General features: G+C 41.9%; 1 protein-coding gene across 1 annotated transcript in view; it reads left to right on the top strand.

Annotated features, from left to right (window-relative positions):
- Positions 1–1,289: 1,289 nt before the first annotated feature.
- Positions 1,290–24,215, top strand: part of LOC132823157 (pantothenate kinase 3) — a 98,025-nt gene continuing 75,099 nt past the window's right edge. Inside the window, exon 1 of the mRNA XM_060836732.1 lies at positions 1,290–1,783. Within this exon, the coding sequence (XP_060692715.1) occupies positions 1,756–1,783 (28 nt within the window). The 5' untranslated portion in view covers positions 1,290–1,755. The remainder of the gene's footprint in view (positions 1,784–24,215) is intronic.

Genomic DNA, 24,215 nt, shown 5'->3' with positions numbered 1-24,215 from the left:
AATCTACAAAGGAAGGTACACAGGGAAGATTCGACAGCTGCCTGGTTTTGAAATTTGAATTCTTGGTAAATTTTACTTGGGGGCTCTATCAGACTAGCATTATAGAAGGGAAAGTAAAAGATAAGTTAGATGAAGGAGTTGTTAGTTAATTATTCTGCTAAACTCTAAGAAAAAAAGTAAACTTTTACTTTAAATAGTTCTTGGCCTTTTGAATTTTCACAGATGGGGCAAACCAATTGTGATGCTGGTTTAGTTTAAGCGGAGGGGGGGGGGTTTACCTATGTCATAACAAACTTTTTTTTCCAAACAGAATAAATTTGACTTTGTCAGTACCCAGCTGTAATCATTCAGAGGCTCTTGCACAACCTCCCAAGGACCTTGAAACATGGTGACCATAACAACATAAAATATTCTCATTGTGGTCTAACCAGGGCTTTGCAGAGATTCAGCATAAATTTCCTACTTGATACTCAGCATCTTCATTTTTGAAATCCCAACCCTATTTGTCAATCTACATCCTGCTGCAGTTAATTTGTATTGTTTACTCCTCCTTCAGGTTTGATATCTTTGGCAGTTTTTAAACTTTTACAAAGTATTCAAAGCCCTTCCCAAAACTCCAGGCTGCAAATTAACCATTTCGCCAGTTTCCTTTGAATCCAAATTAGGACAGCATATTGCTCAGTGTTTAGCACTGCTGCCTCATAGCACCGGGGACCTGGGCTTGATTTCACACTCAAGCGACTGTCGGGGTGGATTTTGCATATTCTCTCCATATCTGGGTGGATTTCCTCCGGGTGCTCTTATTTGCTCCCACAGAAATAAAACGTGCTGGTTAGTTGGATTAGCTATGTTAAATTACCTATTGTGTTCAGGGATGTGCAGGTAAAGTGGATGAGCTATGGTAAACATCGGATTACAGGGACGAGAATGGTCGGGGGATGCTCTTCAAAGGGTGGTATGGACTCGAGATACTGAATGGCCTGCTTCTATATTTTTGACTAACATTTTGTGAACAAAAAAACATTCATTCATTTGCACAAATTTCCTAAAGAATGCACAATATTAAGTACCCTTAACCACCGCTTACAGCAGCTTCTACTTTTTGCTTTCCATTCACTACTTCCGTGTGAGTTTATCGAGGGGATGGAAAGGAAAATGATCGCGGAGCCATCTGGGATTTGTAGTTTTCATCATGGACTGAACTGCGAGTCAGATATCGGGTGGAGAACTACATCGCCCAGAGGGCGCAGCGGTGACGTCGCGTGGAATGTCGAAAGGTTCCAATTGAATACTGCCCGGAACCGGGGTAAAAGCAAATTTTCTTGATGGAGCTGGAGCCGCGCCCATGTGGGCGGTATTGTAATCAGCAGTTGTTACGGCAGGAGGAGGAGAGGTGATGTGGACGAGATAAGGAGACATTGAGCCCATGACCAGCATCTTACCTTCTTTCTGAGTCGTTGCCCCTTCCAACTACGTGCACCAAGGGAAGGCGGATTCCGCCTTGGACTAAGCGCAGTCTTTCTCGAAGGGTAGCTACCGCACCGACCAGGAAGGGAGGATCGGTGCTGGTCACAGGGCGATTGACTCCATCCAACGACAACTCACCGATTCAGCGCCAGGTTACTGTTGACCGATCGTGCCTCCTCCTCCGGCCGCCACCCCTTGGCTGATCCCGTTCAACCTCCGCATTTTTGGGGACATAAAGGGAAACGAGGTTGACTGTCAGATTATTCGCGGATTTGTCGAAATAGCATTATGAAGATCAAGGACGCCAAGAAGCCTTGTGAGTTATCAAATTAAACCTATGTTTCAGAGGAGTAATATCGTTACAGATTTTAGTGTAAAACTGGTGGAGTTGCGAAAACAATGCAATCTGTTCTCCATTTTAGTGTTTGAGGAGTAGGCAAGCTAATACGTAGTTTAAACGCGACGGCACAGATATGAGTTTGCTTATCTTTTGAATAAAAAGGTTCGTAGTAATTTGTAATTTAGGAACGACATCCGATAGCTATCTTTCAAGAAATAGCCAATTCTAACGCTGACTGTTCCCCTCCAGGAAGTAGAGCCTCGATAGGGACGGAAGAGACTTGTGTTCTCATTTCTGAGCAACCTGCTATTGGTTTCATTTTCAATTACAGCATATCTGATCTTTGTACCAGTAGCGATAGCAACCCTATTTTTTATTTCCTCTCTGACGAAGGTGCGTTTGACTTCTTGTATTTTGTTCTTTCTCCTACTTTGAAATAATTTAGTGGGTGCGGTTTGTTCGATTATTTTATGCACACATCTTTTGTGGACAATGTATTTCTCTTGATCCAGTTGCTGTTTTGTCATTTCTATCACATCTCCATTCCGCAAAAAGTTTGTATGTTCAGTTGTAACATCTTTCTGTAAAGGTCACCTGCTGATTATAAACTTTCAAAAACCCTCTTGACAATCATTGGTATGTTTTGGAAATCTTCTGTATGCAATTGAGACTGAAACCCTATCCAATCAAGAATGTTCTCCAATAAGTTTTTTTTAACAAATTTGAACCAATTGGCTTCACTTAGTTCTCCAGATTGCATACACGGAAATCTGAGCACGAACAAAATGAAGCACAGAATCATAGAGTCATAGAGATGTACAGCAACCTTTGCTCTAACCCGTCCATGCCGACCACATATTCCAAGTAAAAAATGAGGTCTGCAGATGCTGGAGATCACAGCTGCAAATGTGTTGCTGGTCAAAGCACAGCAGGCCAGGCAGCATCTCAGGAATAGAGAATTCCTCTATTCCTGAGATGCTGCCTGGCCTGCTGTGCTTTGACCAGCAACACATTTGCAGCTGTGACCACATATTCCAATCCAATCTAGTCCACCTTCCAGTATCCAGCCCATAACCACCCCCCCAAATCTTTCCTATTCACATACCCATCCAAATGCCTTTTAAATGTTGCAGTTGTACCAGCCTCCACCGCTTCCTCTGGCAGCTCATTCCATACACATACCATCCTCTGTGTGGAAAAAGTTGCCCTTTAGGTTGCTTTTATCTCTTTCCCCTCTCACCCTAAACCTATGCCCTCTAGTTCTGGACTCCCCCACCCCAGGGAAAAGACTTTGTCTATTTATCCTATCCAAACCACTCATAATTTTGTAAATCTCTGTAATGTCACCCCTCCGCTTTCGACGCACCAGAGAAAACAGCCCTAGCCTGTTCAGCCTCTCTGCATAGCTCAAATCCTCCAACCCTGGCAATATCCTTGTGAATCTTTTCTGAACCCTTTCAAGTTTCACAACATCTTTCTGAGAGGAATGAGACCAAAATTGCACACAATATTCCAACAGTGGTCTAACTGATGTCCTGTACAGCTGCAACATGACTTGCCATTGCTTTTTTTTTAAACTTTTGAAAAAACTAATATGTTGTTATTGTAAAGTTAGTATGTTTTGAGATTTCACGGCTTAATAATGTAAGTAGATAAGTAGATGTGACTCAATGTTCTTTAGCAATCAGACATGTAGGGCTGGAATTTATTGTTCTATGAGTTTTAAAAATCAAATCGTGCAGATTATAATTAATTACCATATTTGATTGCTAGCGTTCTACATGTTCTTTTAATTACGAATTTAAGGATGAAAATGATTTGAATGTCCATTTTCTAGATTGATTTACTTTAATTGAATTTGAGTAAATGCAAAACTCCAACAGCATATTTTTTTCAGTGGGGATTTCCAATGCTGGACGGCCAAATGTTATGCCAAGACATGTCCGAGCAGTGGGTGAAAATACAGCAGTGGAGAGTGTGTCACATCAGCCTGTACAGATAGTGCCTACTTTCCATCTAAAAGTGAAGTGGAAGGATATCCCAGCGATGGCTCATTGTGGGATGCCTTGTCATGAGGGAGTCCGGAGTGTGAGGCCAATACTGAATTCTGGACAGTCAGGGATCAGTTCACCAGAAGCCCTTTGCATACCTGAGCCAAGACAAATGAATATAAAAAGTGTCAGAGCGAGTTTCTTGTCTGTCAGACTCTGGCTCAGTCGCGAACCGGAAACAGACTGAAGCCTTCATGGCCAACTGTATCAGCGTAATCCAGCCCGCTCCTCCATCACCCAGCACAACTCTGGCAGTTCTGCTTCCTGAGTTCTCTCCTCCCTTGACCAACGTAAACCATGCACTTGAGGAGGAATCTGTTCCTGAGCAGTGGCTCCATGACAAAAGCCACCAATTCCATAAGGGGAGAGCTCTAGCATGAGCCAAGTGAATCTCAGATTGTGAACATGTACAAGTAGAGGACAGGCAATTCCTGGAAGAAGAGTTTAGGTGAAAAGACTACTCCGTGAACAGGTGCTACATGTTGTAACTTAGACCATGCACCGGATGGAAGAAGTACGTCATCAGGGCCAACCACGTTGAAGGAGTCTCAAGGTGAAGGTATCGCTGCAGGGTCTGAAGGCAGAAAGGTGCTACCTGGGTATGAAACTACACCATGTCCTGGCCACCATCATCCAGCAGGAAAATCAGAACCCTAGCAGTGACCCAGTGTCCTAAAATAAAAGCAGGCTAGCTTTATCTGGATGGTGGTGACAAACCCAGGGCGGGATCAAAGTGACCAGCCGATACCACAACATAGCAGCCAATATGTTTTCTGACCAACACTTATTCTCTGTAGAACAACACTTTTAGATTAGATTACCTACAGTGTGGAAATAGGCTCTTCAGCCCAACCAGTCCACACCGACCCTCCGAACATTACCCACCCAGACCCATTCCCCTCTGACTAATGCACCTAACATTACGGGCAATTTAGCACGGCCAATTCACCTGACCTGCACATCTTTGGATTGAAGGAGTAAACCGGAGCATCCGGAGGAAACCCATGCAGACATGGAGAATGTGCAAACTCCACACACAGTCACCCAATCCTGCTGCTGTGAGGCCGCAGTGCTGCCCTCTTGGAGCAGTTCTGTCCAGTCACCTTCGATTTCAACTCATGTCAATTCCTGTCCAGGATTCCTCAGCAGGGCAAAGGTGGACTCCCAGCTAGAGGATGTCAGTAGTACTCCATGTGAAGCACCAGAGCTCCGCTGACTTGGGTTCCATCTGCCATGGACCGACCAGAAGTCCCAAACACTTGCTCAGTTGATCCTTGCAGAGGACACAGTAGAGCAGACCTCCAGATACTTGTGCATCCTCTGCAGGTCAGCTGGGTCTCTGAACATGAGGAGCACATTGTCGACGTACATAGTCTTTAGCCTCGGCCCACAGAGAGCCAAACCCGACACCTGCTTACGCAAAAGGCACACAAATGGCTCCACACACAGAATTACGCAGGTTGAAAGGGACAGCCCTGGCGTACTCCCCATCCAAAGCGCAGATGTGCCATCGGGGATCCATTAATCTTCAGTTTAATCAGGTTCCTCATACCTGATGAAGGGCTTTTGCCCGAAACGTTGAATTTCCTGTTGCTTGGATGCTGCCTGACCTGCTGCGCTTTAACCAGCAACACATTTTCAGCTCTGATCTCCAGCATCTGCAGACCTCACTTTTTACTCCATTCTGAATTTAGCCTATTTAGGATATTGGTAGCATTCACACCACATACTTGAATCTGTACTATGAAGACTGTATTTGGTATCAGCAAGGCCTGTGTAATAGTCAGGCCGACCAATGCTATTAAATAAGTAGTTGTTGAGGAGGTTAAGTAGTATCTTCTCCTCTTTTACTCGTCACCAGCTACTGAACCAGCCATATTCTTCAGGATGTGGCTCAGTTAGCAGTGTTGATGGATATTAAATTACCCTACTTTACATTTGCACTCTCAGTACTACTTCCAAGTGAGGTTCAATGTCGAGGAAGTATATTTTTTCAGATTAGATTAGATTTTCTACAGTATGGAAACAGGCCATTTGGCTCAACACATCCACACCAACCCTCCAAAGAGTAACCCACCCAGATTCATTCCCCTACCCTCTATTTACCCCTGACTAATGCACTTAATGCTAAGGCTAAATTAGCACGACCAATTCACTTACCCTGCACATCTTTGGATTGTGGGAGGAAACCAGAGCACCCAGCGGAAACCCACCGACACTGGGAGAGTGTGCAAACTCCACACAGGCAGTCACCTGAGGCTGGAATTGAACCCTGGTCCCTGGCGCTGTGAGGCAGCTGAGCAGTGGAAAGCAGTTGTTGATCAACAGGAGGCGACTTTACTCATGTTTGACCTGATGGAATGAGACTTCATCGGCTCTGGGGTCAATGTTGATGAATCCCAGTCAACTCCTTCCCAACTGTAGAGCACTCTGTATAAATAAGATTGCAATTTCAGCTATTAATGTCTAGATTTGAATTGGGCACAGCTGTAGTCTGTTATGGGTATTAGACTGCAAGCTTGCTTTCATCACACTTTTCCCATTTTTTTGTAATTTAGTTTTAAAGCTATTAAAGTCACATTGCAATAAGTAAGTAAATTTCCAAGGAGCAGACCCACATGGTTATCTCGAAATATTAAAGATAATTGTAAATTTTTTTTTTAAAAGCTCAATTGTACAATTGTACCTCAGTTGTACAATCACAAGACTGGACAGCATATTTAAAACAAAAGCAAAGAATGACTAAAAACTAACAAGGAGGGAAAAGATTAAGAGTAGAAGGGTCTGGTCAGTTATAAGGAAGGATATTATTGAGCTGGAGAAAGTTTAGAAGAGATTTACCACGATGCTGCCAGGTATAGAAGGTTTGAATTTTAAAAAGTCTGGATAATTTGGGACTTTTTCTCACTGGAGCATAGAAGGTTGAAGAGTGACTTTGAGATTTATAAAATCATGAAGGGTATTGATAGAGTTAATGGTAGATGTCTTTTTTCCCTAGTTGGGGGAAAACTAGATGGCATACTTTTTAATATGAAAAGAGAGAGATTTAGAAAATATGAGCAAACTCTTTTTATACCAAGGGTATTTCTCATGTGGAGTCAGCTTTCTCAGAAAGTGTTGGATGTGGGCACAATTACAATGTTTACAGAAACATTTGGAAAAGTACATGAATAAAAACAGTTTGGAGGGATATGGGCCAAGTGCAGGCAGGTGGGACTAGTTTAGTTTGGGATTATATTCAACCTGGACTTGTTGGACCAAAGCGTCATGTATATGTTAACAAAGCAAATGTTGGTTCTAAAGAAAGATAGACTGCAGACTTATCTATGAATAATAACTAAATGACAGATGAATTGAAGTATTTTACATCAGTCCTCATTATAAAGGATAAAATTAACCATCTAGAAGCAGCAATAAATCAGAAAATGGCAGGAACAGAGAAACCCATGATCACCATAGAGGTGGTACTGAATAAATTGTTGGAGCTGTTGACTGGCAAGTGCCTGGATTCTGATGGACTTCAACATAGGGCTGTAAAAGAAGTAGCTACTGAGATAGTTAATGTATTGGTTTTAATTTTCCAAAATTCCTTGAGTCAGGCGCTATCCAGTAGATTGAAGACAGTGAGTATATAACGTCTTTAGTCAAAAGGGGACAAAAACAGAACGTGGGAAGACTAGTTGGCCAAGATCCTTGACGTAAGAAAAATATTCAAACGTATTGGAGAACTTGTAATAGGACCCTTAGGTTTTAAGGTAATCCGGAAGACTCAACATGCCTTTCTGAAAATGAAATAATGTTTGACCAATCTCTTGGAGTTCTTTGAGGAGGTAAAATGTGCTGTGATAAAGGGATGCATTGTACTTAGATTCCCAGAACATATTTAAAAAGGTGCCACATTAAAAGTTATTGTGGAAAATAAAAGCACACGGGTTAGTATGTTGACATAGATAGGAGCTTGGCTGGCTAAGAGGAATCATAGACTCCCTCATTGCAGATGATGGATTGAATAGCCTCTACGTCTCCATGGACTCTGCAAAGAGTATTCCACCCAGAACCACTAGCCCTTTTCCTGCATTTGCCCTGGTTAATCCGCCTAGTCTGCACATCACTGGCACTACAGGACAATTTAGCATGGCCAATCCATCTAACCTGCACATCTTTGGACTGTGCAAGGAAAACTGAGCACCCGAAGGAATCTTATGCAGACACTGGGCAATTGTGCAAACTTCACACAGACAGTTGCCTAAGGCTGGAATCAATTCGCACTAACTGAGCCACCATGCTGCCCTTAGCAGAGCAGAGGTGTAAATGGGTCTTTTCAGATTAGCAAGATGTGGTGATTGATGTGCGCCACAGGGATCAGTGCTGGAACATCAACTATTTGCAATTTATATTGGATGAAGGGATGCAAGGTGTGGTTGCAAAACGTGCATATAACAATATAGGTAGGGATGTAAGTTTATGAACAGATCATAAGACTGCCAAAGTACATGGATAGGTTAAATGATTGGAGCCAAGATGTGGCAAATGTACAAAAATGTGTAGTTGTCCATTTTGGCAAGAAGAATCAAAAAGCAAATGATGAGACATTGGTTGGCTTTGAGATGCAGAGGGATCTGAGTGTTCTCATACATGAATCACTCAAGGGTGATAGCGCAAGCACAGTAAATAATTCTAAAAGCTTATATAGAATGTTGTTATTTATTAGAGGGGAATTGAATATATACAGAGGGAGGTTATACTAATGTCATACACATTAATGGTGAGCTTGCATCTAGATGATATACAATATTAAAAGAAGGATGTTATTACATTGGATATCAATCCGAGGTGGTTTACCAGACCAATCCCTGGAATGTTGTATCTTGGTAGGGTAGCATGTTGAAAATCGAGTCATGCTATTCTAAGAGTTGTCACCAAATTGAAAAGATATTTATAAAAGTTTGCAAAATCCCCAATTTTCCTGTCTTTTAGGCCTAGGTTGACAGTCACCAGGAATCAGGTTTCCGTACTCGATAAGAATTACTATTTGTTACAAATTATAGGATAACCTTGATTATCCAAACAAGATGGGTGGAAAGGTTTTTTTTGGATAGCAGGTTGTTTGGATAATGGATAGCATTTTTATGGGACCTTGAGATCTTGTTTGGATAATCCAAAATTTGGATAATTGATCGAATAATTGATGTTGTTCTGTACGTAGGTTCTACCTGCAGCTAGCTTTGGATGTGCTGATGTCACTGGACTAGTAATCCAGAAATCCAGGTTAATGTTCTGCGGAAAACAAAAAATCTCAGATCTGGGGGCATCTGTGGAAAGAAAGCAGAATTATATTTTGGGTTTCAGTGAGGGTCAGGGTCATTGGACTGAAAATGTTAACTTTTACTTTATCTCCACAGATGTTCCAGATCTGCTGAGTTTTTTTTCCAGCAATTTCTGTTTTGTTTCTAATTGTTTGAATGTTGAGATTGTCATAAGGTCAGCCAGGTGAACTACGTAGAATGAGTTTCCTGATTGGATCGGACTAGCAGCCCCAGTCAGGGAACCCTAGCTGACAGATATAAACAGGAATGACAGAAGCTCTGTTCACTCTTGAGAGCTGGCTCTGAGGACACTAGATCAGTGTCCAGGACTCTCCCTGTGTACATAAAAGATGACTCAGCGATGGGAAACTGGTCTCTGTGGAGTTATTTGAGTGACCCGAAGGGAAAAATATGCTCCTGAAGAAATTCACTCGTAACAGTTGTCTTTGAGTACTGTAGATGCTGGAGATCAGAGTCAAGAATGTGGTGCTGGAAAAATATAGCATGTCAGGCAGCATACGAGGAGCAGGAAAGTCGATGTTTCAGGCAAAACCCCCTCATCAGGAATGAGTTGCCTTTGAGTTGGGCTAAGTATTTTTGGTATTATGCTATTATTTGGGAAGATGGGTTGTTTGATTCTGACATGTAAGTCTGACCCCAGTATATAGACAGAATCCGTTATTGCTTCCAGACAAATGACATTGTAACAGATGAAAAGCAACGAGCAATTCTCATTACAGCTTGTGGACCTGCAGCTTTTTCCATTATTAGTAGCCTAACTTTCCCAGATATTAATATTTTACTTGAGAGAAATTCATCTCGCCAGATATTAAAATCTTTTAGGGGTTGATGGATTTAGTTAAGGAATATTACTACACCAAGCTGCCTTTAATTCTGAGGTGCTATCAGTCTTACTCAGCAATTCGAACCAGGGGAATCCATATCAGGCAGATGAATGTGTCTTTGTTTTAACCTTTAATGAAATGCTTGGTATGTGGGATGAATGACATGCTCATGCAAAAGCACCTGGACTTCAAACAGGCACTGGCACTCATTAGGAACCTTTACAGTTTAAGGGTACAACTTCAGTTCCAGTTTCCTATGAGGAGCAGCTGGTATTAACTGTAATATTAGCTGTAGTAAAAGACTCGAGATCAAGTTTTGTGGGGTGAAATTGTTTGGGAAGGATTTACATTTGTGCACCATTTTCAATTAGAAAATGTCTACCTGAGTAAAGTCATAATTAAATACCCAGAAGTTTTGCAAGAAGGTCTAGGCACTATCGTAGGAGCAACGGCCATCTTTCATGTTGACTAGGAAGCAATTTCACAATTCTGCAAGGCCCATCCAATACCATTTGCTTTACATGCAAAAGTAAAGGCAGAAGTCAGAGGGCTGGAAAGCAAAGGAATCGCCAAACCTGTCCAGTTTACGAAATGGGCAGTGTCTGTTGGACCGATGGTGAAGCCTGGTAAGTCAATTTGTCTTTTTGAAGATTATAAACAGATGGCAAAGCATTTCTCACAGTTAAATAAATACTTTCTGCAAAGAGAATTTATACGCAAAGCTGGCAGGTGGGCTGTTCATGAAGTTGGTCATGAGCCATGCATACTAGCAGTTGCAGCTAGATGAGGATTTCCAGAAGTATATTAATACCCATGCAGATTTGTACCAATGTACAAGACTGCCTTTGGGAAATCATCAGTTTGTGCAATTTTTCAGCAGAGAAAACTTTTACAGGGTCTAACCCAGGTTGTCATTTATCTAGATGACGTGGTAATATCAGAGAAGACCCATAAAGAGTAATTAAAGAACTTGGGCATATGCCTTTTGACATTTCACCCAGGGGGACATATGTCTTGGAAGGGAAAAATGTGTTCCAAGCGACCTTCTTGGGCTACAGAGTCAATAAGATCATGTTACATCCATTGTAAGATAAAATTAGAGTGATCAAAGGTGCGCAGGTTCCCATATCTGTACTGGACCTCAGGACATCCCTTGGTTTGATGAATTATTAAGGAAAGTTCATACGTAACCTGGCCTGCATCTTTGCACAAGTTATTAAAATAGGGTCAGCCTTGGAAATAGTCACATACCTAAGCCATAGTTTTCAGGGAAGTGAAAATACAGCTATCATCCTCTAAGGTGCTAGGACACTGTGATCCCAAGTGAGATCTTCTATTGACATGGTGATGCTTCCCCTTACAACATCAGGAGAGTATTAGCTTGGAGGTGGCCCATTGGAGAGGAACGCCCCTCAGCATATTGTTACGACTCAGCGGTGAACTCTTCTGTTAATTAAACCAAACACCCAAAAACTCCTCGTAAACTCGTATGAGTGACAGAGAACTCCCAAATTCTACTATTTTTAAAGAAAAAATATCAACTTATTCTTTAACTCTAAAAGTGAACATTAAACAACAACTGTTTAAAACTCTAAGCCTCCTCTCTCTCAAGTGCTTGTTACATGCCTCCAACTCTATAACAATATACTGTTCCAATAAAAGCTCATATTAAAATTACATCAACTTTATTTCAAAACCACGTAGCAGTTGCCATCGTCGGAGTCTGTCTTCTTTCAGCTGAAGATTTCCCTGGGTCATGTTTTGTCTTCAACTGCAAACATATTTCATACGGAAAAAGGTACCTTGTGACAGAGAGCATTTTGAATGGCAGTCTCTCTCTCTCTCTCTCTCTCTCTCTCTCTCTCTCTCTCGAGATGGCAGTTACTGTCTTGATGGCAGTTGGTCTCTGTCTGGCTTGCCAAAATACTTCTTTATAGATTCATAGTCACAATCATAAAGATGTAATGCATGGAAACAGACCCTTCAGTCCAACCTGTCCATACCGACCAGATATCCCAACCCAATTTAGTCCCACCTGCCAGCCCGGCCCATATCCCTCCAATGGCCAAACATCAGATCATCTCATTGGTTCGAGATTGGTAAAAACAATAAATTCAAACCCTATTGGGTTTTATTATCCTAGGGCAAAGTTTAAATTGTTATTTTTACAACAATTTGAATTTAACCAACCAAAACTCAGGTCTTTGTTTCACAGCCAAATGTTACCTATTTTGAATTTTCCAGTACACTCAGACTGCTAGCTAATGATCTGAAAGGTGTCTAAAAGCTCTGTGTTAAACAGCTTTCACTCTCTCTTTAAAGGTACTGTACAAACCTTCAACAAAATGCGTACAGAGTGTAAATACACCCAGATAGGGAAGGACGGTTTGGCAATCATATTTGGAGTCAGAATGTTCTGCCTTTTGCAACAATAAATTTGTAATAATAATTGACCACAAAACCCTGCTAGGACATGACAGTGAGGCCTTTTGCTTCAGGCCAAATTCAGTGGTGGGTTCTAGTACTAAATGTGTATCATTACAAGTTTGAGCACTGTCTGGGAGACCAAGTAGCAAAGAGAGATGCACTGAGTTGCTGGTGGTACCGCCACTGAATGATTTTAAATTTTCTGAACACCCTTCCAGTCACTGCTGACCATTTCAGACTTTGAATGCTGAAAGATGTCCCCCATCACTTTTGCCAGGTCTAAATCAGAGGGCTGTCGCAATCAAATTGACACCCTTTTGGTCCCAGAGAGACTAGAACACAGTAGAAGATGCCATATTATTATGGGACGGACGAGAGTAATTGTCCCGAGCAAAGCATGCCTCAAAATACTGGCTGAATTCCACCAGGATTATCCAAAGGGTTCCAAAATGAAATGATTGACAGAATTTATGTCTGGTGACCAGTTTTTTTAGACCAGAGCAAGCCCCCTCACAATATGTTAACAATTTCTTACTTCATTTTAGATGCATTTCAATTGGTCAAATTAATAGCCTTGAAACAAAATGCATTTGTTATATTTAAACTATAGTTTACGAATAAAGGAAAGAATTGGAATACGAATAACTCAACTCTATTGGAAAACCTAACAGAATAACATTATTTTACTCCTCAACAGAAAATGTTCCAATATAATAACATCCCATAAACACGCCTTTGGAAAAGGCAAATTCAGTAAAATAAATTCTCATATGCAATTCTGGCTGCAGAAAGAGAACCAGCAGGATGGGAACCAATGCAGGAAGTAGCAGGGAAGTAAAGTGGGACCAGAAACAAAAAAGCAGCAAAGGGGAAAATGAATGTAAAAGGCAGAGAAACCAAAGACAAAAATCTAAAAGGGCCACATTACTTATAAATTCTAAAAGGTCAATAAGTGTCAAAAAATGTGCCTCAAGGCAATGTCACAATGCAATGAGTATTTGTAATAAGGTGGATTAATTAATTTTGCAGTTAATGGATATGATGTAACTGGAATCATGGAGTCCTGACTCCTGGGTGGTCAAGGATGGAACTCCACATCAATTTTTGGGCAAGTTCGATATAAAGGTAAAGGAGGTGGGGTAGTGTTGCTGGTTAAGGAGAATTAACATAATAGTAAGGAAAGACATTAGCCTGATTTGAAGTAGAATCTTTATGGGTGGAGCTGCGGAACACCAAAGGGGGAAAACAGCATTAGTGTGAGTTGTGTACAGATCACCAAATAATAGTTGTTACATTGGCAAAGGAATCAAACAGGAAATTAGAGATGCATGAAGTAAGGGTACAGCAGTTCTCCTGGGTGACTTTAATATGCATATTTGTTGGACTGACCAAACTGGTAGCAATGCGATGGAGGAAGATTTCTTGAAATGTATGAAGGATGGGTTCTTCGACCAATGTGTTGAGGAACCAACTAGAGAGCAGGCCAACCTAGACTGGTATTGTGTAATAAGAAGGATTAATTAGCGACCTTGTAATATGAGACCGTTTGAGCAAGACTGAGCATAATATGGTACAATTCTTCATTTAAGGTGGAGAATGACATAGTTAAATTTAAGACGAGAGTCCTGAACTTAAAAGAAAGCTAATTGTGATGGTATGAACCATGCATTGGCTAGGATAAGCTGGAAAAGCGCAGCAGGTCAGGCAGCATCCAAGGAACAGGAAATTCGACGTTTCGGGAATAAGCCCTTCTTCAGGAGGCTTATGCCCGAAACGTCGAATTTCCTGTTCCTTGGATGCTGCCTGACCTGTTGCGCTTTTCCAGCAACACATTTTCAGCTCTGATCTCCAGCATCTGCAGACCTCACTTTCTCCTCCTAGGATAAGCTGGCCAAAGATATTTAAGAAGTTGATGATGGATGGACATTTTAAAGAACACCTGGATGAACTTCAACAATTGTACATCCCTAACAGGCATAAGAGTCAAACAGGGAAGATGGCTAAACCATGGCTAATAAAAGAAATCAGGGGTAGTATTAAAGCCAAAGAGGAGAATTTAGAAGGAAGAGTTGCTGTTCAAATATGAGTGGTTCCCATTTAACCTCAGTCATGAGTCTTTGGACCTCCCTGTCTGAAATGTTGGTGGAAGCAGTGATTTTGGATATCTTAATGGCAAAAGGTAATTGTCTTATTAAGCATGGGAGTGTGAAAGGGTATCATGAGTAGAGGGGAATGCAGATTTGAGGCTACAGTCAGATCAGCTTATTGAATAGCTCATGGGGTTGAATGGCCAACTCCTCCGAATTCATCTGTTTGTATGTTTTAGTGTATAAATATATGAATCATGAACAAGCTTTCTTTTTTATGGTGGTCACTGTAATAAGGTGATAGAGATGGTTGCCATTTGCACTGAGCAAGGCCACACAACATTGTTACAATAATCAGGTTTTAGGAATGTTGTTTAAGTGATTTTATGTTGACCAGGATTCCCTAGTTTGTCACTACTGCACTCCATTCAGCTGAGTAGTCAGATATAGTCTCAGTTGAATGTTACATCTGTAAGATGATGCCATAGATAGTTTAGCACTGAGGTCTCACAGTCCTACAGTGCAGCACCAGCCTAGATTTTGAACTTTAATCCCTGGAGTAGGACATAACCTTCCGATTCAGTGCAACAGCGCTACCAACCTAGCCATTGGTCTCATCAAATGTTTGAACATTTCATTGTGTGTTGTGGATGAAGACGAGTTGATGTGGTCTTTAGAACGTAGAACATTACAGCATAGTACAAACCCAACAGCCCTCAATATTGTGCTGACCTGTGTAACCAATCTGAAGTCCATCTAACCTACACTCTTCCATCTCATCCATATGTTTATCCAATGACCATTTAAATGTCCTTAATGTTGGTGAGGCTATGACTGTTGCAGGCAGGGTGTTCCAGGCCCCTACATCTGTCCTATATCTATCATCCCTCAACTTAAAGCTATGTCCCCTCATACCAGCCAACACCAACCAAGGTAAAAGGGTCTCAATATCCACCCTATCTAATCCACTGATTATCTTGAGATGTCTCAATTAGGTCACCTCTAAAACTTCTCTCTAACGAAAACAGCCACATGTCCCTCCCCCTTCCCTCCATGTCAGGTAAAACTCCTCTGAACCCTTTCCAAAGCTTCCACATCCTTATTGTAATGTGGTGACCGGAACTGCTGCACCAGTTGTACAACTGCAACATGACTTCATAGATCTGAAACTCAATACCTCAACCAATGAAAGCTAACCATATGCATTCTTAACAGCCCTGTTAACCTGGGTGTCAACTTTTCAGGGATTTTATGTACATGGACACCAAAATCTTTCTGCTTACTTACACTACCAATGATCTTACTATTAGCCCAGTATTCTTTATTCCTGTTCCTCCTTCCAAAGGGAATCACCTCACACTTTTCCACATTAAACTCCCATTTGCCACCTCTCAACCCAGCTCCGCCGCTCTGTAACCTACAACACCCTGCATTATCCACAACTCCACCGACCTCCGTGTCTTGTGCAAATTTGCAAACCCACCCTTCTACTCTTTCATCCAGGTCATTTATAAAAATGACAAACAGCAGTGGCCCAAAACATAGCCTTGTGGTACGCCACTAGTAACTGAATTCTGGGATGAACATTTCCCATCAACTACCACCCTCTGTCTTGTTTCAGCTAACCAATTTCTGATCCAAACCGCTAAATCACTCTCAGTTCCATGCCTCTGTATTTTCTGCAATAGCCTGCCATTGGGAACCTTATCAAACGCCTTACCAAACCCATATACGCCACATCAGCTGCTTTACCCTCATCCATCTGTTTGGTCATCTTCTCAAAGAGCTCATTAAGGTTTGAGAGATCAATCCTATCTCTTGTAACCTTTTGCAACACCTTACCAACAACCAAAGTAAGGCTCACTGGTCTATAATTACCAGGGTTGTCTCTACCTCCCTTCTTGAACAAGGGAACAATGTTTGCTCTCCTCTAGCTTTCTGGTACTATTCCTGTCGACAATGATGGCATAGAGATCAAAGCCAAAGGCTCTACAATCTCCTCCCTGGCTTCCCACAGAATCCTAGGGTAAATCCCATCCAACCCAGGCGATTTACCTACTTTTCAGAATTGCTAAAACTTCCTCCATGTGAAGCTCAATCCCGTCTTGTCTTGTAAGCTGTTTCTCAATATTTTCTCCTCCACCACAATGTCTTTTTCCACTGTGAATACTTATGAAAAATATTGATTTAGCGCTTCTCCTCGGACTCTTCTCACTACTGTCCTTGATTGTCCCTAATCTTACTCTAGTCATTCTTATTCCTGATATACCTATAGAAAGCTTTAGGGGTTTCCTTGATCCTACATGCCAACCTCATGGCCCCCTCCTGGCTCTTCTTAATTCTGTCTTTAGGTCTGTCTTGGCTAACTTGAAACTCTCAAGTGCCCTAACTGAGCCTTCATGTCTCATCCGAACAAGCCTTCTAGCATTTGACGAGATTCAACTTGTTTAGTACACTATGGCTCCCTCGCTCAACCACCATCTACCTATCTGACAGCTGCGTACTTATTTCAATTGTGCCCATCCCCTGCAGTTTCCTTCCCCATCCTATCCGTCTTAAATCTTGCCTAATTGTATCATAATTTCCCCCACCTCCAGCTCTAATTCTTGCCCTGCGGTGTCTATCTCTTTTGATCGCTAAACATAACCGAATTGTGGTCAGTATCACCAAAGCGCTCACTTACCTCCAAATCTGATACCAGGTCTGGTTCTAATTCCAATGTGGCCTCGCCCTTTGATGGCCTGTGTACATACTGTGTCAGGAAACCTCTGTGCACATATTGCACAAAAACTGTCCCATCTAGAATTCTCAAACTATGGTATTTCTAGTCAATATTTGGAAAGTTGAAGACCCCCATAACAACTACCCTGTTATACTCACTCCTATCCAGAATCATCTATGCTATCCTTTCTCCTACATCTCTGGATCTATTTGGAAGCCTATAGAAAACTCCCAACAGGGTGACCTCTCCTTTCCTGTTTCTAATCTCAGCCCTTACTACCTCAGTAGACGAGTCCTCAAGTGTCCTTTTTGCCACTGTAATACTTGATGAACAATGCCACACCTCTACCTCTCTTACCATCTTCCCTGTTCTTACTGAAACATCTTAATCCCGGAACTACAACAACCATTGCAGTCCCTGCTCTGTCCATGTCTCTGAAATGACCACAATATTGAAGTCCCAGGTACCAACCCATGCTGCCAGTTCACTCACCTTGTTCTGGATGCGCCTGGTTTTGAAGTAGACACACTTCCTGCTTGCTGGTACATTCTTGCAACCTTGAAACCTTTTTTCTGACTTTACTACTCTCAACCTCCCTGGACACTGGAACTACAATTTAGGTTCCCATCCTCCTGTTGAATTAATTTAAACCCTCCTGAGGGCCATCAAACCTCAGGTGGGGGAAGAGCTTAAGAAGGAAAGTCCTTCATGGTAACCTCAAGCCAGTGATGGGAACTGAACCCAAGCTGTTGCTATCACACTGCTTTGTGAACCAACGAACCAACTGAGTTGAACTGGTTCTCTGTAGTATTAACTTGATCAGCAAAATTCAAGTCAAGAATTGTAATGATATTGATTTTTTGAACTACCACATGGAATAGACAAGTGATTTCTCTTCCTGCTTTGTTGTACAGAGTATTGAGAAAGTTCTTCTTGAGTTTTGATTTGGAGATGCCAGTGTTGGACTGGGGTGTACAAAGTTACAAATCACACAACACCAGGTTATAGTCCAACAGGTTAAATGGAAGCACTAACTTTAGGAGCGCCGCTACTTCATCAGGTGGTTGTCCTGATGACAACCACCTGCTGAAGGAGCAGCACTCGAACAGCTAGTGCTTCCAATTAAACGTGTTGGACTATAGCTGGGTGTTGTGTAATTTGTAACTTCTTGAGTTTGTAAGACTGGATCAATGAATAATTTGTGCACGCATGGAGTCAACAGAAGCCTGTACTTGAGCAGACAGTGAGTAATTTGGCCAACTTGGTTCACTCCTAATGGTAGCACTTGTTTCTTATAATCAGAGGGTGGTGCATGTAAAAAGTGAACTGCCAGAGGAAGTGGTAAAGGTAGGTTCAATTACAACATCTAAAAGTCATCTGAAAGGGTAAATGAATAGAAAGGGTTTAAAGGGATATGGGTCAAATGGGGTGAGGCTAGATTGGGATGTCTGGTTGGCATGAACAGGTTGGACTGGGAAGGGCTGTTTTTGTATGGCATTAGAAGTAGCTTTTTTTTGTATTTGTGAATGTGGACAGAAATGAGAAAAGAACTGTTTCAAAGACAGTTTTTGAAAAAATACTTTTTTAAGAGCAAGAAAATTGACACTTTTTTGTAGTACTGTTGATACTGTTGCTTGTTCAAACAGTAGTGGAAGTCTTGTTTTAAATGAGTTAAAGCCAAGGGGTATGTACAAATACGTTTTTGACTGGCAACAACTAGCTGATTGGTCTGGACTGGTGACAGTTCATTATTGTTTCTGTACCTAGGATCTATTTGTTTGTAATAAATTATCATTATTAAGTAGCAAAGCCTGGTTCATGCTTTGTCAACCTAAAAGACAAGTAGATCGGGAATTTTTCATACTTCTCAAACTCTGTAAATTCTGTGATGACCTATTTAATCATACAGATGTACAGTATCGGACTTGTCCATATCGTCCAGATGTTCTAAATTAATCTAGTCCCATTTGCTAGCCGTTGGCCCTTATCCCTGTAAACCCTTCCTATTCATACACCCATCTGGATGCCTTTTAAATGTTGTAATTATACAAACCTTCACCACTTCTGACAGCTCATTCCAGACATGCATTGCTCTGTTTTTGCAAAAGTTGCCCTTCTATCTCTTTTAAATCTTTCCACTCTCTCCTTAAATCTATGCCATCTAGTTTTGGACTACTACATCCAGGGAAAAGAACTTGGCTTTTCACTCTATTCATGCCCCTCATGATTTTATAAGTTTCTATATGGTCACCACTCAGCGTTTGACACTCCAGGAAAATAGACTCAACCTATTCAGCCTCTCCCTGCAGATCAATTCCTCGAAACCTGGCAACATCCTTGTAAATGTTTTCTGAACTCTTTCAAATTTCACAACATCTTTACGACAGCAGGGAGACCAGAATTGAATGCAATATTCCAAAAGTGCCCGAACTAATGACCTGTACAGCTGCATACGACCTCTCAACTCCCTTACTCAGTGCATCAACCATTAAAAGGCAAACACACCAAACGCAACCTGTCGACCCTGTCTACCTGCAACTTCATTTTCAAGGAATTATGAACCTACACACCAAGGTCTCTTCAGCAACACTCCCCAGGGCATAAAGTGTTTAAGTCCTGCCCTGATTTGCTCTATCAAAATGCAATACCTCACGTTTATCTAAATGAAACTCCATTGGCCATTCCTCTGTCCATTTGCCTATCTAATCAAAGTCCCATTGTACTCTGAGGTAACCTTCCTGGCTGTCCAGTACATCTCCAAATTTGGTGTCTCCTGCAAACTTACAAAAGATTTACAAGGATGTTGCCAGGGTTGGAGGATTTGAGCCATACCTCCAGTGTTCATGTCCAAATCATTTATACAAATGACAAAAAAAGCAATGGACCCAGCACTGATCCTGTGGCACACTGCTGGTCACAGGCCTCCAGTCTGAAAATCAATCCCCTACCCTGTGACTTCTGCCTTCAAGTGTAAACTTTGTATTCAAATGCATAGCTCTCACTGTATTCCAAGTGGTCTAACCAGTTTAACATGTATAACCTTGATGAATGCCTTACTGAAGTCCACCACTATGCCCCCATCAATATTCTTTGTCACGTCTTCAAAAAAAATGAGATACGATATCCCATGCATAAAGCCATGTTGACTATCCCTAATCAGTCCTTGCCTTTCCAAACACATGCAAATCCTATTCCTCACAATCCTTTCCAACTTTCTGTGAGCACTCCATCAAAATCTTTCGTAATTTTATAGGTCTCTTTTCAGCCTTTTTGCCCAAGAATAACAGACTTCATCTGTTAATCCTTTCCTGCTGTGTATATCTCCACATTTATGGTATCATCCTTATAAATCTTCTCTGAATTCTTTACATTCCTACTTTATTTTTCTCTGATAAGACACGAGTACTGAACTCTTTTTTTGATCACCTGACTTAATATCTCACCTGTCTCTGTGATATACTTTGTTTGCAATGCTCCTATGAATTGCATTTTCATTACATTACAAATTCAGGACATTGGTTAAGCCACTGTTGGAATATTGCATGCAATTCTGGTCTCTTTCCTATCAGGAAGATGTTGTGAAACTTGAAAAGGTTCAGAAAAGACTTACAAGGATGTTGCCAGGGTTTGAGGATTTGAGCTATAGGGAGAGGTTGAATAGGCAAGGGCTGTTTTCTTTGGATTGTCAGAGGCTGAGGGATGACTTTTTTTATAGAGGTTTACAAAACTATGAGGAGCATGAATAGGATAAATAGACAAAGTCTTTTCCCTGGGTTCAGGGAGTCCAGAAGTAGAGGGCATGTTTAGGGTGAGAGGGGAAAGCTCTAAAAGAGACCTAAGAGGCAACTTTTTCACTCAGACGGAGGTAAATGTATGGAATGAGCTGCCAGAGGAAGTGGTGGACGCTGGCACAATTACAACATTTAAAAGGCATCTGGATGAGTATATGAATAGGAAGCGTTTGGAGGGATATGGACCAAGTGCTGGCAAATGGGACCGGATTAGGTTAGGATGTCTGGTTGGCATGGACAAGTTGGACCAAAGGGTCTGTTTCAGTGCTGCACATCTCTATGACTCTATGACAGCATCACTATTCCAGAATTATAAACAGGATAATGAAAACCCCCATTTAACTATTTTGTAATACTTGCATCTCTTTGTAATTTCCTGTAGTTTGTTCCACTATCTCCTTCCCACTATGGAGCTTTTGCGGTGCTGTGATGGAATCCCTCTCTCTGGACCAGGAGACATGGATTCAAGACTTACATGCTGAACAGTGGGTGGCATGGTTGCACAGTGGTTAGCACTGCTGCACCTCACAGTGCCAGAGACCTGGGTTCAATTCCTGCCTCAGGCGACTGACTGACTGTGTGGAGTTTGCACATTCTCCCCGTGTCTGCATGGGTTTCCTCCGGGTGCTCCGGTTTCCTCCCACAGTCCAAAAATGTGCAGGTTAGGTGAATTGGCCATGCTAAATCACCCATAGTGTTAGGTGAAGGGGTAAATGTAGGGGAATGGATCTGGGTGGGTTGCACTTCGGTGGGTCGGTGTGGACTTGTTGGCCTGTTTCCACACCAAATAATCTAATCTAATATCTTCCCAATAACTGACTGCTCAATGTAGTGTGTAGATAATGTAATAGTTCACCTCTTGCTTCTTAACTAGAGTCAGGTCTGTACTATTGCCTCAATATCTAATTCCATATGGCAGTCTGCACCTGTACCGTCTCAATTTTATGAACTGGACTCTTTGTATTCATATGATTGCAATGTAACCCTGACGTGAATGTTTTTGTTTCTCCCTGACTCAAACTCAAACCTATTAACTTACAATTTTGTAGTCTGGTGCTATCTGCTTTTTTGTCTCCATCTCCAGAAGCCAACTCACCACAGGCATCCATTTCAAACTCACTGGCTCTTGCAATTACTTCAACTACACCTCCTTTCACCTACCCTCCTGCAAAAATACCATCCCATACTCCCAATTCCTCTGCCTCCATCAGGTTGTGATGTTCCACTCCAGAACATCCGAGATATCCTTTGTGATGATGCAGCTCCTTGAACAAGGTTGTGTTGTCCTTGTTATTTTTTTCAAAAAAGTGATTTATGAGAAACAGAGTTAAAAATCACAACACCAGGTTGTAGTCCAACAGATTTATTTGGAAGCACTAGCTTTTGGACCGCTGCTTCTTCAGGTGGTTATGGAGTATAACATCATAAGACACAGACTTCATAGCAAAAGTTTACAATGTGATGTAACTGAAATTATATATTGAAAAAGACCTATATTGTTTGTTAAGTATCTCATCTTTTAGAATGAACATGTTGGTTTCAGTTCTTTCATGTGTAAATCACAGAACCTTTTTTTAGAAGTTACATTCTCTCACGCTTGCCCACTCGTTGTCATGCTTTCAAACTCGCTGTCATGCAACATCGAGGGCTGAAGGGCCTGTACTGTGCTGTGTAATGTTCTATGTTCTAATATTGACTTCACTGACTTTAAAATCCCTCCAGCCTCCCTGATATTGAAGTCTTTTGTTGATCTAAAACAAGACTCGGACAAATGATTCGTTTGTCTAAACCAATGTTATTTTTCTCGCATGGAATGGGAGAGTACGTATGCACGTTATGGGTAGCAACTCCAACAAGTAATTCAAAATATAGTCTTTTTATAACATAAACATGGGAAAATCTCTACATGATTATTCAGCAAAGCAGTGAGTACAAAATTGTGATAACAGGCTTGACTGATAGGAAGTGAATATTGGTGCAGTTCATTGGGACTGCCTGTTCTTTCCCAGGCTATCTGCTTTCCCGTGGATCCTGGCCAAAAGATGTCTGCTTGTTTATGCTGAAGTTTCTTTTTTACTTACTATTAGCAATATTAAATTTAAATGTCAAACTACTTTATCCTTCATCCTAGCTTCCAAAACATTTTATTCTTTCACATTCTCTCTCTCTCTCTTGCGCACACTCTCTCTCGCGCGTGCACACACTCTCACAATTTCCCTCTCTTGCTCTTGCACTTTCCTGCACTCACTCTTGCTCACGCACTTTCCCACACTCACTTGCTCACACTTGCTCTCACGCTTTCCCACTGTCTCTCTCTCTCTCTCTCTCTCACACTCACTCACTCACTCACTCACTCACTCACTCACTCACTCACTCACTCACACACACTCACACACACTCGCCCACTCTCTCTCACTTTCCAACACACTCTCTCTTTCGCTCACACATGTTCCCACTGTCTCTCACACACTTTCCCACTTTCTCTCTCAGTCTCGCTCGCTCACTCACTCACTCTTTCTCTCTCTCACTTTTCCACCTTCACTCTCGTTCTCACGCTTTCCCACTCTCGTTCTCACGCTTTCCCACTCTCGTTCTCACGCTTTCCCACTCTCGTTCTCACGCTTTCCCACTCTCGCTCTCACGCTTTCCCACTCTCGCTCTCACGCTTTCCCACTCTCGCTCTCACGCTTTCCCACTCTCGCTCTCTCACACTTTCCCATGTTTTCCCATGCTCTCACGCTTCCCCACTCACTGTCACACTTCCCCCTCGCTCTGGCTCGCTCACACTTGCCCACACTCGCTCACACACTCTCCCATACTCTCTATCGCACTCACTCTCTCTTGCACTTACCCACTCATGCGCAGTCACTCACATACACCTGCTGACGTGCAGACACTTTCTCACTCTCGCCCACACTTTCCCACTCTTTCTTACGCACTCACTCTCTCACTTTGCCACTTTCCCTCGCGCACCCACGTTTTCTCTCTCACACACTCACGCTCACTCATGCACGTTACCACTCTCTCATCCATTCCCACTCTCTCTCTCTCTCACTCTCACTCTCACTCTCACTCACTTTCTTTCCCGCTCTCTCTCTCTCTCTCTCTCTCTCTCTCTCTCCCTCTCTCTCTCTCTCCCTCTCTCTCTCTCTCTCCCTCTCTCACTCACTTTCCCACTC

Source organism: Hemiscyllium ocellatum, chromosome 16 (genome assembly GCF_020745735.1).
Source record: "Hemiscyllium ocellatum isolate sHemOce1 chromosome 16, sHemOce1.pat.X.cur, whole genome shotgun sequence".
In the NCBI taxonomy this organism is placed as follows: domain Eukaryota; kingdom Metazoa; phylum Chordata; class Chondrichthyes; order Orectolobiformes; family Hemiscylliidae; genus Hemiscyllium; species Hemiscyllium ocellatum.
Note: the sequence above shows the minus strand (reverse complement) of the source record. Positions and strands in the feature narration are given on the sequence as shown.